This window comes from Nannospalax galili, unplaced genomic scaffold, assembly GCF_000622305.1.
Source record: "Nannospalax galili isolate Female #2095 unplaced genomic scaffold, S.galili_v1.0 scaffold142, whole genome shotgun sequence".
NCBI classification, from domain to species: Eukaryota; Metazoa; Chordata; class Mammalia; order Rodentia; family Spalacidae; genus Nannospalax; species Nannospalax galili.
In genome coordinates this window covers 1,746,376-1,762,887 of record NW_008348793.1, presented here as the reverse complement: position 1 = coordinate 1,762,887, position 16,512 = coordinate 1,746,376, and the positions used below count along the sequence as shown (strand labels likewise).

The following is a 16,512-nucleotide window of genomic DNA, read 5'->3' as shown; positions in this document are numbered from 1 at the left end:
GCTGGTCTAGGGCAGCTGGTGGCCATGCCACCCAGAGATGCAAAGGAAGATGGGGGTGGGAGGCGGCCCCAAGGGCCCCTGGGTACTGCACTGAGGAGCTGGGTTGGGCTGGATGCAAAGGGCCAGGAAGAGGAAAGGTCAGCCCGGGGGTCCAGGATAGAGGCTGGTGGGTTGTGCAGACCCAGGGAGGCAGAGGGAGGTGAGGGCGAGGCCAGGCCCAGAGTACCCCAAGAAGGAACTGAGTTGCTCTGGATGGACAGGATCAGAAAACAATGGTGGTTCCCCAGGTGTCTGGGATGCCAAGACAAGGAATGGGACAGGAACCAGACTAAGAGGAGAGACTGGAGGGGGAGATGGGAGGGTGAGTGAGGCTGGGGGAGTTGAGGCATGGAGGGTGGGATCGACTTACCCAGGAGAGAGAAGCCTGCAGGCACTATCTTTCTTTTATAGGTGAGGAGATTGGGGTTCAGGAAGGCTGAGTAATCTGATGAAGGTCATGCATAGTAATGGTGTTATGATTGCGGTATTGAAACTCCAGTTGGTTTGCTTCTAAATATACATGTGTTCTTCATTACATCGTATTTCTATTTCAGTGGCCCGCTGTCCTTATTTTTAGTAATAGAGGAAGGCTGGCTCCTCCTAAAGCCTCTATCTATGGACGTTTTTTTTAAAAAAAGATTTTTTTAGACAGGATCTCACTATGTTTTCCTGGCTGACTCAGAACTTGCTATATAATCTAGACTGTTGGCTACTTGTTATGTAGTCCAAGCTGGCCTTGAGGTCACAGATATCCACCTACTTTTGCTTCTGGAGCACTGGGATTAAAGGTGTGCACCACTATGCCTAGTTTATTTTTATTTTTAAATTATGTGTATGTGTGTGTGAATGTGCATTTGTGCTTGTGTGAATGTATGTGCCCATGGAGTCCAGAAGAGGGCACTGGATTCCCCCAGAGCTGAAAATACAGGCAGTCCTGAACCAATCTACGTGGGGATTGAGAAGCAAGCTTGTGTCTTCTGTGCTCTTAACCACTGGGATGCCTCTTCAGTTCCAGCTTCTTTTTTTTTTTTTTAAAAAAAAAGACTTTTAAAGCCAGGTGTGGTGGTGCACACATTTAATCTCAGCACTTGGGAGGAAGAGGCAGAGGCAGGCAGATCTCTGTGCGACTGAGACCAGTTTGGTCTACTTAGAAAGTTGTAGGTCAGCTGGGACTACAGGGAAACCCGGTCTCAACACCCCCCAAATAATATTTTTTATTTATCCTTGAAAATTTCCTATACCTACACAGTGTATTTTGATCATATGCATCCACCATTGCTGCTCTCCAACTCCTCCAAGCACCCCCACCTCATCAGCCTCCCAACTTCGTGTCCTCCTTGTATGTGCTATTAACAACCCCCTGAGTCTAATGAGTGCTGCCCATATGCCCATGGGTGTAGGACTGTCCACTGGGGCATGGGGAGCATACCAGCGGCCCAGTCCCCAAAGGAGTACGACTTCTCCCTCTGATGCCGCCATCATCCACAGGCGTCTGCATTCATGAATCGTTGTAAGTAGTGGATTACCTCTAAAACTACCTTGTAGATTTTAGCACTAGATCTATCCAACCACTTGACATTGTGACATCACAGGCAGCTTCATCTGAGAACTGAGCAATCGAGTTACCAAAAATATTGTGAAAAAAAAGTCTCATAATATTTTACATTTTTACAGTTTTGAACTGGAACATATAGCTATCCTCATCTACCTCATCCACCTTATAGCTACCCTGAGGCAGATGCAGCCCATGGGCCGAGGCATCTAGAATGATTATAAACGTTTCTACTTCCCCCAAATTACAAGTATACTAGGCTGATGATTCAGAAAGAAAAGGGTTTCAATGTCTCTGAGAACACAAAGACAACATAGCCAGTTTCATTAAAGCTAAGGATATGAAGGTGAAGAACTTCCCATTACTGCAGTGCCCCTTCCCAATTTCTGCTTATGTTCTGACATCTTCTCTTTTTCAAATGAAATAATGGAGCTAGTAGAAGGTAGTTTTCTTTACTTGATAAAAATATAGTGTAACTTCACCAAAAGCATGGTGCCCAATGGATAATTATCAAAAGTATAAGATGTGATTCTGTTTTCTCAATGTCATGTTCAAATGTGTTGGGATCATCGAACTGAATGAAACCTGGAGCAGGACTTGGAGCATCTCTACTGACTCAGTTAATGAGACATTCCCTGGACAGATTAATTCATAAAATAGTTTCCTTTTATTAATTTCTTTTTTTGTGAGAATCTTCCTTTTAAAAATAATATTTTTATTAATGCTGAGAATTTCATGCATATATTTTGATCATATTTACCTCCACACGCATCTCCTCCCAGATCTACCCCAACCTCCCTACCCACCCAACATCTCTCTTCTTTTTCTCCTTAGAAATCCACAAGTTCAATTTGTGTTGCCTGAGTACTCTTTGATGTGAGTCTATTCTCTGGAGCATGGTTAACCTAACAGTGGTCACATCCTTAAGGATAACTGATTCATCCCTTCTCCTAGCATTTATCAATGGGACTTCGTGCCCACCTCCCAACTCCATGCTAGGATTTTGTCTGGCTGGAGCCAGTGTGCTAAAGGAAGATATGGTTTTGCAGGTCCTCCATGCCTCGGATTGGACTCTTCAGGATTACATCCATGGATATGTGCTCCAGGATGCATCCAGGAAGGTGTTGGATCACTAGAGCATCATGAGGAGTTTGGAAGAAGTGGCCACCTTGCCGCAGTTCCTGTTTTGGAGAGACCAACACCATAGTTGAGCTCATAGCAATTCAAAAGAAAGGATAACAGTCTATCATCACACCTGGTTCCTCAGCAAACATAGATGCTAGGACTTCCATTGCAGCCATAGGACTGCTAGCCTCCACACTCCTGTGGACAAAGGAAACCCTAGCATCATCTACATTTTTGAGAACCTCATAAACAACAAGTCTTTTGTGTTCTTTATGGTTCTTCAGTCCTCGGCCTCCTTCATTGATCGGGTCATTGCCCAAACAACACCTCCTGGAGCAGGATCAGGACCAACGCCAGGACTCCGAATGGGAAATCAATGGGCTTTTCTCTGAAAAAAGCTTCTTAACTTCCACACCATTTCAGGTTGAGAAAGAATAGTGTTCAAGATGTCCAGATGCTGTTACTCAAAAAGAACACAGTGCCCACTTAAGTGACTGCAGTTTATAGGAAGCTTAAAAGTACACAGCTCTCCCCCGAGGCCAAAGTAAGCCTCAGCACAAAGAAGGGCCAACTGTTCTGCACCGCATGTGAGAAGACGGTCTATGACAAGGCACCCTCAAGATCCACTGTAACACTGTCCACCTGAAGGTCAGTGTACCAACCCCAGGTTTCAGAGTGATGTCTCCAGACTATGGCCCCTTCTCCCTAGCTATGCTGGCTCAGTGGAGGATTCCAAATGCTTTCTCAAGTGTTGGGCAAAATGTTGTGCCTTTCCCTAACCTAAAGACAGTCCGACTAGCTTGTTCTTTCCATCACAGTCTCGCCATTCCCCTTGAGCTGACAGATACACTTGGCATTCAGCCTTCTTAGCTGCTGTTCTCTTCAATCCCAGACCACCTGGTTTTCAAAGGAATGCCATTTGATGTTCTTCTGTAGATGAAATCCTGGAAATCCAGTACACCTAGAGAGAGGCTGTGGAAATAGCTAAGAAGAGACACAAAAGAGGATGATATGCCGTCTGCAGGAAGTCAGTGAAAATGAGCTGGAGGACTGTGGTCCTCAGCCAAAGAGAGTGCCTGAGGAGCCGCACACTGTCAAGAAACTTAGGAAAGCCTCTCCTTCCAAGAGAAAGACCCTGGAGTTGTGAAGCTGTGATCGAGTCTCATGAAGCTCTCAGCAGAACCTGCAGGCCACACATACACAGAGGAAGGCTGAGCAGAAACTAACGCTGACCACTATGATATATCAAGAGAGGCTGAGGAGGGTGGCCGTGAACACCATTTCATATCCGGACTGGACCCCCACCCCCACCCCACCTGATTCCCTTTCCTGACTACAAGGAACTGCAGCAACACCTGTTGCCTAGGAGACTCTTTAATGCTTTGTCTAACAGGGGAATGACATTTCCTTATTTGGAAGTTTCTAAAGAACTGGAGCACCTGGTTCAGCATGCATTAATGAAGCAGAAGGAAGAAAAGCACTTTCAGTGCGACATCTGTAAGACGACCTTTAAAAATGCTTGCAGTATGCAAATGTATTCCAAGAATATGCATGCCAGAGAAACACACCTGCACAGAGCGGGGATATAGTGCTAGTTTCCCACCCTGGAGGAGCAGAGACAGACACAGTTCAAAGCTAAGCCTCCACAAAAGAGTGTTGAACAAAGAAGCATTCGAGAGCGGTGAGGACAACTATCCAGCAGCTTACCTTCTGAGAGATTTGGCTGAGGAGGCCTACTGGGATGTGGCTTTCCGACCACGAACATCCTAGACCTCTGTCATCTTCAAGGAATGACTGGAATAGGCAGTCTGGTTTGCTCATTGTCCTACGTTCACAGTGCCAGGCCGGAGAGCTACAACTCCGGCCCCCCTAATGAGGGCAGCACTCTGGATGTGAGCACTACCTCAATTATGAAGTTGGAGAACAGCAGCCATCCCTCCTGGGATTCTGATGGGGTGAGCAAGGGGGGCAGTGTGCTTATGGAGCAATGATGGGAAATGTGAAGGACAGAACCTCATCCATTGGGAAGACGAGTACCTCATCTGTTTCTTGAGGGAGAAGGTTGACCACAGCCTTACCAGTCTGTCCTCTGGGTTACCTGTCACCTCTGCCAAAAGTAATATAGTAACAAAGGGGCCTTTAGAGCCCACTCCAGAACTCCACACCTTCTCTAGCTCCATAAGTGCAAAATGGCAGGCTGTAACACCATGTTTTCATCTGCTCACACTTGCAACAGACACAGAATCCCCGTCTGCACAAGTGCCTGGCCTCAGCTCCAACTACCTCCAGTAACAACCCCCCAAACTCTGTTGATCATTTGCCATAATTCAGAAATAAGATAACCTGAAGAATAAGATAGTCTGGCTGTTTAGTGCCATTTCTCATAAGCCAGGCAGAAGTACCTGACTGCAGTTTTCTACAGTAGGGTTGGCACAAGGGAAGCCTGTGGGATGCTGACTGGGGTAACCCTCCCTCCCTGTTGTAATTTTTCTCAGCCCAGGAGGTTTTCACTGACACAAGGCGAACATGACAAGGCAGTATTCCCCAGATTCGTTTACACATTTCCTGCGAGACTTCAAGGTCTGCGTATTAACTGGGGTGCGTATGTGTGGGGGCCGGGGGAACAGGTGCTGGAGACAAGTTCACACGAGGTCTGCGATATTAAGGGTGTGGGGAAGATGTTTCCTGGAAAAACTATGGGCACCATGGGCAAGACATTGTCCCCCAAATTCCATTTTCTGTTCCCTTTCTTCATAAACCTGAAACCAGGACTTGAGTTTAGGAAAATGACATTCAGAGACCATCCCTCCATTGGGAGTGGATAATTCCCCTCACCCCCAGAAATCAAGTATGTCACTCCAGGAAGTTCTCAGAAGACACTGGCTGGTCTCTAACATTTTTCTTGTTGATTCTTCTTGATCTGGAACATGCATTTAAGAAGCTAGAGGGAAAATATTTCATGTACTTAAACATAGTGGTCTTTAATTTAAAATTATCTTGGTAATATTTAACTTGTGACTGTATTATGAAGCACTGGTTTGAATGGAGCTGGGGAGATGGCTCAGTGGTTAGGAGCACTGGCTGCTCTTGCAGAGGACCAGGGTTTCATTCACAGCATCCACATTGTGGCTAACAACCATCCGTAACTCCAGTTCTAGGGCAATCCAACACCTTCTTCTCAACTCTGCAGGTATTGCACGACGCAGGTGCACTTACATACATGCAGGCAATAACATTCATACACATAAAATACAAATAATATGTTTTTAAAAGTATTGGTGTGACTACAGATACATCCATGTCACTTCTGGATCTTCACTCAGAAGTAGAACAAGAGACAACTCACACTTTAGAATCACGGCCCGTTTCAGGTGAACTTCAGGGTCTTTTCATGTTGATCCCTGTAGAATGGTGATTCTGATGTAACCATCTGAATATGTTCTGTCCAACCATTTAGAGAACATGATTTTGATGGCTGCTGCATATTTTTAGTAACACTGCATCCCCCAGTCTTCACCCTTTTACAAACACATATGACATATGATCAAGATAAACTGTAAAATTTATTTGGTAGAAAGAAAAGGACATTATTACCATGCTGTATGTCTCAATATTTAACTTATTCTGAGACATATTTTAGTTATACACGTTTGCCATTATAGAAAGGAAGTGTAGCTGGGCATGGTAGTGCATGCCTTAATCCCAGCACTTGGGAGGCAGAGGCAGGTGGATCCCTGTGAGTTTCAGGCCAGCCTGATCTACATGGTGAGTTCCAAGTAGACAGGACACCCTGTCTCAATCCCCTCCCCCCAAAAAAGAAAGGAAGTGTAATCAGCCTGTGAAATGACACCATGTTCTGAAATTCAGTGTTTACAGGCATCTAAGAGTACATCACTTAAAAAGAAATGGGTTTTGTATTCAGAGTTTCGGTTAGCTGTCTTCTCAACTAATGTTAATTTTTAAAATCCTTAAAGGAAATTGAAGGCCTTAAGAGATACTATTTTCCTGGCTTAAAGGTGTAAAACCCTAACAACCTGTTACTGATTATTTCAAATTTATGTGTGTGCATGTGCATGTGCATGGGTGCATGTGTGTGTGTGTGTGTGTGTGTGTGTGTGTGTGTATACATCAATGTGACCACTTAAAACTTATCTCTGCTTATGGAAAAATTACCTTTCAACTTTTTGTTACCCAGATGTTTAATATACTATAGCCTTTCCAAAATGAAAAAAATTATATGCAAATGATTTAATAAAAATATATGGCATACCTTTTTTAAAGACAATTTTAAAAATATTTTATTTATTATTTTTATTTTATGGGTATGAGTGTATTGCTTACAAGTATGTAAGTGCACCTGCCAGTGCCAGCCAGCCAAGACGGACAGTACCTGAAAGGGGGAGTGAGGATTGAAAGAAAAAACAAGAGACAGAAAAGATACTTGGGAGGACTGTCAGTAGATACTGCAGCGCGGTTTATTTCAGCTCAGCCTTTTTATACAGAAGAAATTTGCAACTCAATTTCAACAGCTGTTTTTCCCACCTGTATCTGAGGGTCAAGGAGCGGTCAAATACTTCAAAGGCTTCTTTGATCTTTTTGTTTACCACTATTGCCTCCAGGTCAGATATTGTGAGGCTCTCCATATAAACACATTCCTCCTGATTAGGCAGATTAGGTACTAGTGTGCATAACACAAACTCAGTAAACAAGCCTGCCACAGCTCAATGTACATAATAGACTAGCAGCTCCCAACATGCACCCATGTCATGCAATGCCCAAGGAGGTCAGAAGAGGGCATCAGATCCCCTGGAACTGGAATTAGGGACAGTTGCTAGCTGCCATTTGGGTGCTGGGAACTGAACTAAGGTCCTCTGCAAGAGCAGCCAGTGCTCTTAACCGCTGAGCCATCTCTTCAGCCCCTAAAGACAAATATTTTTTAAAATAATTATTTGAATCTTAACTTTTCAATTGCATTCGGCACAGTCTCACTTCATAAGGCAACTGCTGTTGTAGTAAAGGGATGTCACTGGGTCTCATTTCTCAGATGTTGTTTGATATATGCTACAAATTATGTTAGTATCTATATAGTCTGTATGTTGCGCTTGTAAGTAGAAATAATCTTTGGAGATTGTTTCTAATTCTTTCAATAAAAACACCCACATATTGTAAAGACAGAGCAGGGCTGCTTAGCAAGTTTTAACTCAGTGGGATCTCAGAAGTTCTAAGCAGTGTGTGGAAATAGAAACTCCAGGGGCTTGGCCTTTAAAATCCCTAGGTAATCTCATGAACTTTAAACTTCCACATCACGGTATGAAATTGGTTCCAAGATAAGAGATAGAATAAATTCTCCCCTGTGGACAGGACGGAACCAGTCTCTGCTTTGCTAGGGGTCCACAGAGCCAGACCATGGCATTCGACGGCAGTTGGAAAGTAGACCGGAGCAACGACTATGACAAGTTAATGGAAAAAATGGGTAAGGACTCCATTCTTCAATGGCTCTTTCTTTGCTTCCTCCCATCTTTGTGGGAAGGGGCTGACTGGCTCCTGATTTGGTGAGGCTCCGGATGTGATGGCTCAGAGCGGGGAAAACTATATTCAAACTTCCTGCATTAGGAAGAAGACAGTGTCTCCCTAGGGAAAGGAAAGACTCTTGAATGTTGTTCTTTGAAACACCCCTAAAAAGATCCACATGTGTCTTCTTCCATGTGTGCCTACTGATTATACCTATGTAATTGAAAATTGACATTTTTGTTCACTAAAAAATAGAAAATGGTAGTGAGTAAAGATAATTTCCAAAGCTTAAAACATTGACTTACAGAAACTAAAGAAGAAAGGATCCTATAACAAAGTACTAGAAAATAATTTTATTAAAACTCTCCTTGAGCCTTAACATATATGACTGAATGCATGAAATCCTGTAGGCAGGCTATGGGGTTATGCAGGTGGGGAGGGGGCCAAAATATGATTGAGCTATAGTGTGTGAAATGCATAAATGCAATGAAAGTACACATTAAAAAAAAAACCTCACCTTGAGTAAATTAGGTGTAACTGTCTTCTCTGACATATAACATTATAGAACTTTAGAGCTAACTACAAGAAGCTTTGAATGTTATTTGTGGAGGTGTAATTTAACTACTTTATAAATGCCTACAAATATTCTCACAGCCTATACACTACAAATCAGGCAAACTTATGTGTCTGTGTTAATTATATCCCACAGTTTAAGGATTCCAAATTTAAGTTTATGAAGTTTGTACAGTCATTATTAGAATGAATTTAACCATAAAAATCACTTTTTCTGTCTTGGGACAATCAGGAATGTCACAAAAGGTAAATATAATTATAAAGTTTAAACATTAAAAGCAAGCCAAGTATGGTAGTTTATGCCATAGTAGTAGTCTTAGCACTCGAGAGACTGAAACAGGAGGATTCTGAGTTAAAATCTCACCTGGGTTCTGTATCAAGTTTGGAGCCTGCTTGGATTACATACCAAGAAGGACCCAGTCTCAAAGAACAAAAGAATTAAAAGTAATCATGAAAAGCAGAATTGAAACGTGTTTCTTTCCAAATATGTGAATATAACTTTTAATACTTCATTTGACATTTCCAAAATTTGATGAACATTGAAACAAAAATGTGTTAATATTGTTAAAAATTACCCAGTGCTAAGGTGCTATAATTGGGGGCTTCGCTTAAACTTTCTTAGCATGGAAAAACAACTTGAGTCAGTTTTCTTGATCTGATTGTGTTTGAACCTTTTCTCTAGAAGCGACGTGGATGTTGTTCTGTAAAGACACTATTGGTTTTCTTCTCCACCCTCAAAATAAATATACAAAACAGTGCAGAACTTAGAAAAGCAAGCACTTCCCATGGCATTTTGATTTGATGTTCTTCCATCTCTTTGCTTTCGCAGGTATTAACAAGGCGAAAAGGGTGGTTGCGGCTCATGACAATCTGAAACTGACAATCACACAAGAAGGAAATAAATTCACGGTCAAAGAATCAAGCGTCTTTCGAACTGTCAATATTGTTTTTGAACTTGGTGTCACCTTTAATTATAGTCTAGCAGATGGAACTGAACTCACAGTAAGAATTTTTTTCACGTGCGCGCGCGCGCGCGCGCGCGTGTGTGTGTGTGTGTGTGTGTGTGTGTGTGTGTGTATTAATGCAAATCTTCATTTATTGAGGAAGGTAATGAAATTTATTCACATTTTATATATTACACACAATATATACTATTATATACTATATACAGTATAGTATATATACTATAATAAAATCTATATTTTATTGTCATACACATCTGTGAAGAATCTAGATTGAACAATGAGAGTTAGAAAAATACTCCTAGAACAACAAGTATAGATCTACTCACAAAGAAATTCTGAAGTCGGTGTTTTCAACTCTACATCCTGGGAGCACAACAAGCTTTTCCTGTTGTTACTCAAACTTAACAGCCATTTAATAAATGTACTTAAATAATAAACTGAGGGGCTGGGGATGTAGCTGAAGTAAGAGTGCAGCACAAAGCCCTGGGAGGTATGCCCAGCACTGCATAAAAACTGGCGTGATGGGCACGTGCCTAGAATCACAGCACTTGGGAGGTGGAGTCAGGAGGGGCTATTCTTAGTTACATAGTAAGTCTGAGGCTCCATGACACTGTGTGAAAAAACATTGATTAAAAAATTAGGAATGAGTGAGGGGTCAAATGGCAAGGGTTACTGAGAATATATGTACTTTTTGATTAAAAAACATCTTAGGAACTCATCTTTCCAACCAATTTTCTGGACAGTTTTTTTTTTTTTAGCCCCCAGAGTTTTTCTAGTCAAATACATTTGCAGTGACAACTGTGGTGTGTGTGTGTGTGTGTGTGTGTGTGTGTGTGTGTGTGTGTGGTATATATCCACATGTGTATGTGGGCATACATGCCTGCATGCACAGGTAAAAGCCAGAGGAAGACACCAGAGTCCTGGTCTACACCTGCCCCCTTACTCCCTTGAGACAAGGTCTTTCCTGGACCTCGCGCTAGGCTGGCAGTCAGCAATGCCAGTGGTCCTCCCTGTGCATCCTCTACAGCTCTGGGGTTACAGGCAGGTGTAACCCCACCTGACTTTTTATGTGGATAGATCCATCACCTCAGCCCTGCAATGACTATTTTGTTTTTGTTTTATTCTTTTCACTTTTTTAAGCCCTGACTGGCCTGGAACTCCTTATATAAACCTGGCTGGCCTCAAACTCACAGGGATCTGCCTGCCTTTGCTTCCTGCTACAATGGCAATTTAACTATTGAACATTTTACCATTAATGGTAACCACCACTCCTCTGCCTTAAAATTAAGCATATGGAGATTATCAAGGGAAGGGTGCTTAATGGTTCCCAACACAGAGTCTTGCATTCATAGCACATGCTCAATCCTTGCTCTGACTTTGGGTGAACTGCTCTGCACAGACTTCATAGCTGTAAAATGGAGGTAATGGAATTATTTCATATGTTTTGTTAGGTCACTGTCAAGAATAAATGAAAAACTGGATCTGTAAAACTCAAAATAGTGCTTGACACATGTAAGATCATAACAAGTTCTGCCTTATTATTATGACGTAGGGGGTCTGGAACATTGAAGGAAATAAACTTGTTGGAAAATTCACACGTGCAGACAATGGAAAGGAACTGCTTGTTGTCCGAGAAATTTCTGGTGGTGAACTAATCCAGGTAAGCTGTACGAAGTTCATAACTATATTCTAAAACAAACATGATTATAAGCAACAATATTTTCCACTGGTGAATTACAAATAAACAAATTTTAACAAATCAACTGTTACTTCTTATAAATCTTACTGATTAAAATATATATATATATATATATATATATGTTGCTTGTTTATTGAGAATTTGCTTATATATGCCATATCCATCAATGTCTATTTTAAAAAGTTTAAAAAATGGGCTGGAGAGATGGCTCAGCGGTTAAGAACATTGATTGTTCTTGCAGAAGACTTGGGTTTGAATCCCAGCACCCACATGGCAACTGTCTGTAACTCCAGTTACAGGGGCTCCAACAACCTCTTCTGTCCTCTGCCGGCACTGCACAACACAGGTGCACTTACCTACATGCAGGCATAACATTCATACACATAAAATAAAAACAATAAGTTTTAAAATGTATTTTATTTTATGTGTATGAGTGCTTTGCCTACATGTTTGTAAGGGTACCTGTGCGTGAGATACCTGTAGAGGTCACAAGTGGGCATTGGATCTTCTAGAACTGGAGTTAACAGATGTTTTTTAATCCACAATGTGGGTGCTGGGAACTGAACCCAGGTCCTCTGCAAGAAGAGTCAGTGCTCTTAACTGCTGAGCCATTGCCCTAACTACCATCGATGCCTATCTTAACTGAAAACATAATTACTACAACCCAAAATATATTTTACGGTTCATATCTCTATAAAATTTTGCTATCAAGTAGAAGAAAAGAGTAGGACAGGTATATTCAGAGTTGTGACATCAGCATATTCTTAACTGAGGAGCTTATCTTAATGGCACATTTTTTTGTTTGTTAACATCTTTCAGACCTACACATATGAAGGAGTCCAAGCCACGAGGGTCTTTAAAAAGGAATGAGCATGGTTCTCGGAGCACAGAACAACACTGGATGGAAGGCCCATGGAAGACCCTCAAGGTTCTTTTCTCCCTTTCTCCAGTGCAACACTACCATCTGACTCAGCCTTTCATAGACCTGGTGTATTTCCAGTCTTGTCCAAGCAAAGAAAGCAAAATTAATTAGGACTTAATTTGTTTTGTGTTTCATAAAATACACATTGATTGCTGTTTTTAAAAAAAATATATTTTTCTCATATTGCTTTCTAAGTAAGTAGTGTCTCCTTTAAAAAAAAAAAAAGTTGTGGCCTTTAAAGTAACAGTTGGACTGAGGTTGGAGAGATGGCTCAGGAGTTAAGACTAGTGGTTGCTCTTGCAGAGGACCCAGGTTCGGTTCCCAGCACCACATGGCGGTTAATAACCATCCCCAGGGGCTCTGACACCTCTTCTGACCACAGGCATTGCACAACACAGGTGCACTTACATACATGCAGGCAACACACTCATACACACAAAATAAAATAAATAAACAATCTATATGGCCTATATGCTGATAGACTTTAAAACATTTTATTTGTGCGTATGTGCATGTAATGTGTCGTGTATGTGCGAGAGGGTACAAATGAACGTATGCAGCCAGAGGTCTATGTTGAATATCTTTTCTTCATTGCCGTCTGCCTTTACTAGGCTGAGACATCAGCTCTCTGAACCTGAGGCCCACCTATTGGTTAGCTGCCTGTCCAGTGAGCTCCCCTCCCGACCATCTCTAGAGTTGTAGGCCTAGTAGGTTTTTCTGTGAATTCTGGAATCAAGCTCAGATCATCATGTTGGCATGGCAGGCACTTTACTGACTGACAGATTGTTTTTTATTTTTTTGGTTTTGTTTTCGCATTTGGTAAATTAAAAGCAGCAGTTGTTTATAGGCTTTCTTGCAGTGAATATAAATAATTCCTTTGATAACACATATTAATATAAAAGAAATATATACTCAACCAGTATAACATATGCATATTTTCTTAGAAATAAGGAAATCAAATGCAAAAGAAATATTTTCATAGCTCCACGGTCCACAGATAATCATCCTGATCGAATGGACCAGAATTTTGCCAGACATCATCCTAGTCCTCTGCTATGGGTATGGCTATTTCTCAGTACATATCACTTTGAATAATTTGATAGCAATCAAATGATGGACGAAGTGAAAATTTGTGTTGTATTTTGCTATACTTTCACTGACTCTCTTGCCTGGCTGAAAATCAGGATTAATTGAAAACAAGATTTTTTTGCATTATTAATTTCCTTCTGTCAATCTACTAGATCAAAACCTCTGAAAATAAACTTTCTCTCTTCATCTTTCTTACCTCTTCCTCCTTCTCCTCCTCCCCCTCCTCCTCCTCTACATACATTATCAATTGCCAGAGCCCCTCAATTTTTTTTGCTCATATTCCTATATAATTTGCTACTTATGTATATTTTAGTAGGGAGTACACTGGGTTGAAGGAAGGTCAATTTTTAAGTATTTACGAATCTATGGACTTTTGACTAATTCTTTTTTATACTGATGTAGATAACAGTTAACATTTACATAGTTCTTACCATGGTCCACACACTATTCTAAGTGGTATATACATATGACAAACACATTAAAATGTGGGAAAAAATGTTTGAGTAGATGATGATTAAAAAAAGGAAAGTGTAAATTTTTATAGAAACAAAAACTTAAATTCATTATTCACTTTATACTTTTATAATTCTTTATGTAGCAAGCATTCTATAGATTTTCATCTTTTCTTAAAGGTTCAATGTAATTTTATTTCTATAATCTCCATTTCTTATATGTGTGAAAATATATGTTTTAATGTCATTTGAAAGTGGAGAGATTAAAATTGCTTATTAGTTCATCTAATGTACAGAGTCCATGATGAACACAGTAATTAAATGTCAGTGTTGACTTTCAGTCTAGTACACTATTACTCTTGTATCATGTTCTAAACAAAAGTATCTTAAGAAGTCATTTCTCTTAATTCTTAGAGGCATCCAAGAAGAGTACTCCGGATGAATCAGGTCAAACTAATGGTTTATTTGTAGTTAAAAGTGGCTGGACCTTTTTCTATTTCTAGTCCGATGGTAGGCTTTTTGCCTCACAATTGGTATCCTTCCTAGCATTCAATTTCTACAGTTTACTAGTATAGAAGTTCAGTCTACTAACTGCCAAATAACTATTACTTCAATAACGCATCCTCCAGTCAACTAACTGTCATTATGCCGCCCTGCCCAGCCAAGGAAGTGCTCCTGACACAAGAGTGGTCAGTGTGCCACAACTCGGTCAGCTTATGATCAAAGGAACACTGCAATGGGCTGAACCTAGAAGCCGAACCTCTTTTCTGAATTTGAAAAATACATAGTACTTGGTAGGAAAGACTTAACCAGAACAAAGAGCATAGATAATAAACAGAAGCCACGAGTAAGCAAAGCTGTGAGCACACAGAAGGGCAGCTAGTTCAACACGGCTGGGACAGAGTTGAAATATCTACACATGAAGTGTAGTATCTAGGATTTGCTTCGAATTGCCTTTTCCCCACTGTAGTGTGGGAGAGGAATAAAGAAGTGTTACATAGATGAAACGTAACTGGCTGAAAGCTGTTGAAAAGTGCCTGCCGTCTACTAACAGACCAGTGGAGTCACCAAGTGCTTAATGGAAACATTGGGATTCACTGCACTCTTCTCTTGACTTCTGTATTTGAAATATTCCGTAACAACAAGTTAAAAGTGCCATACGTGCATACACATGTACGTTACTAATTTGTTAGAGTAGCAATGGACGCCCATTAAGAAAAAACAACTTCTTTCGGGAGGACAAAAACTCTGGCCTGGGTGGAGTCCGAACATTTCCAGTTGGGCCAGGTCAATTACTCTTTAGGCAGCTGGGACCACCCCTAGGAAGACAGGGTCTTTAAACCATGCTAATGGTGATACAGGGAAATCAAGGTCCTCTCTTGGGGTTCTTATTCTCATTAATAAAAAAATTCAAGAATGGATTCAAGCCTAATTTTGAGCAGTTTTACTAGAGTTAAAAGAAAAATCTGCAGGGCAGGGAAACTATAAATCTCAGCAGCTATCCAGAGGAGGAGAAAGGCAGAGAGAAAGGGCAAAAGCCATGTCATTTTGTAGGACCCCCAGACTGGGGTACCCTATGTTCTCGAGAGGCCACACCCCAATAACTCAGTCCTCAAACCAGAAGATGCAATTCCAAGAGGATTTAATAGTCGTCTAGACGGACCTCCACCTTAATCAAAAGGGGAAGTGAAGATTCAGTTTAGAAGCTGGGTTATATAGACAGAAACCACAAACCACAAGCAGTAAGGGGGCTGGTATTTAGGTCACAATAGGAGCTTGGTTACAGCAGAAATGGGAGGGGGATTTTTCAGGTATTTTTCCAGCTTGATCAAAAGAGCATGAAGAGGTCAGGTCATCTTTTCTTTTCTACAGTTAGAATTATTTTTCTTTTGCTTCCTTGTACAGTTTCCCAGAATATAGCTTGGGAAACTTAGTTTTACTTTAATCTGGGGGGCTTTGATTTATGATTCTATCAATTTATGCTAGCACTGAGGCCAGACACATGGCCAACAAGTAGCCACATTGCAGGGAATGTGTACTTTAGAGAAAGAATGAGGATTTCCAAAATGTTAGGGAAGCTCAAGGTGACAGGGAAAGAATGCTTAGAAAAGAGACAGAAAGAAGAAAGAAGTTACACTTTTCTGAGTAATTAAAAAAAAAAAAAAATCAGGCAGATTTAGGAAGCGCCAGGCTGTGGTACAGTAAGCTACTGCACTAGTGGTGGGGATTCTGGGAAGGAAAAGCACATTATCTCATTAAAGGACTCTTCAGCATGACTTACGGTGAACTCTGTTCCTAGGGGTGTTCGCTTGGCCATGTGACTGACCTGGCCCAACTGGAATGTCAAGTCTCTCAGGCCAGAGATTCTATTCTCTTGACCAGAAGGAAACTTTTTGTTTATTTTCATAATGGGATTTTACTGCTACTCTAACAAACAGGCAGGCAGAATAACTAGTCCTTTAATGAGATACTGTACTTTTCCTGCTCAGAACGCCTGTCCCCTTGTGCACTCTGGACAAGCCAAGCAGCCATGGTATTGGGCTGGGTCTGCCTGCATTTCTGCCTCTTGATTCTCAGAAAGGACA

General features: G+C 41.2%; 1 protein-coding gene and 2 pseudogenes across 4 annotated transcripts in view; all 3 read left to right on the top strand.

The window, feature by feature from the left end:
- The window catches only part of Fabp2 (fatty acid binding protein 2), a 56,875-nt gene extending 44,195 nt beyond the window's left edge, over positions 1 to 12,680 (top strand). For 3 of the 4 annotated variants that reach the window (XM_017801331.1, XM_017801332.1, XM_008846047.2), the window contains 4 exons: positions 8,078 to 8,189; positions 9,630 to 9,802; positions 11,318 to 11,425; positions 12,284 to 12,680. In XM_017801331.1, the coding sequence (XP_017656820.1) occupies positions 8,123 to 8,189; positions 9,630 to 9,802; positions 11,318 to 11,425; positions 12,284 to 12,334 (399 nt within the window). In that variant the 5' untranslated portion in view covers positions 8,078 to 8,122 and the 3' untranslated portion in view covers positions 12,335 to 12,680. Of the gene's footprint in view, positions 1 to 4,619; positions 4,672 to 5,211; positions 5,315 to 8,077; positions 8,190 to 9,629; positions 9,803 to 11,317; positions 11,426 to 12,283 lie in introns of those variants that run through there. The other variant, XM_017801330.2, reaches the window with a different exon arrangement.
- LOC103744316 lies at positions 2,352 to 3,995 on the top strand (annotated as a pseudogene).
- On the top strand, positions 4,207 to 5,042 carry LOC115072506 (annotated as a pseudogene).
- Positions 12,681 to 16,512: the final 3,832 nt, after the last annotated feature.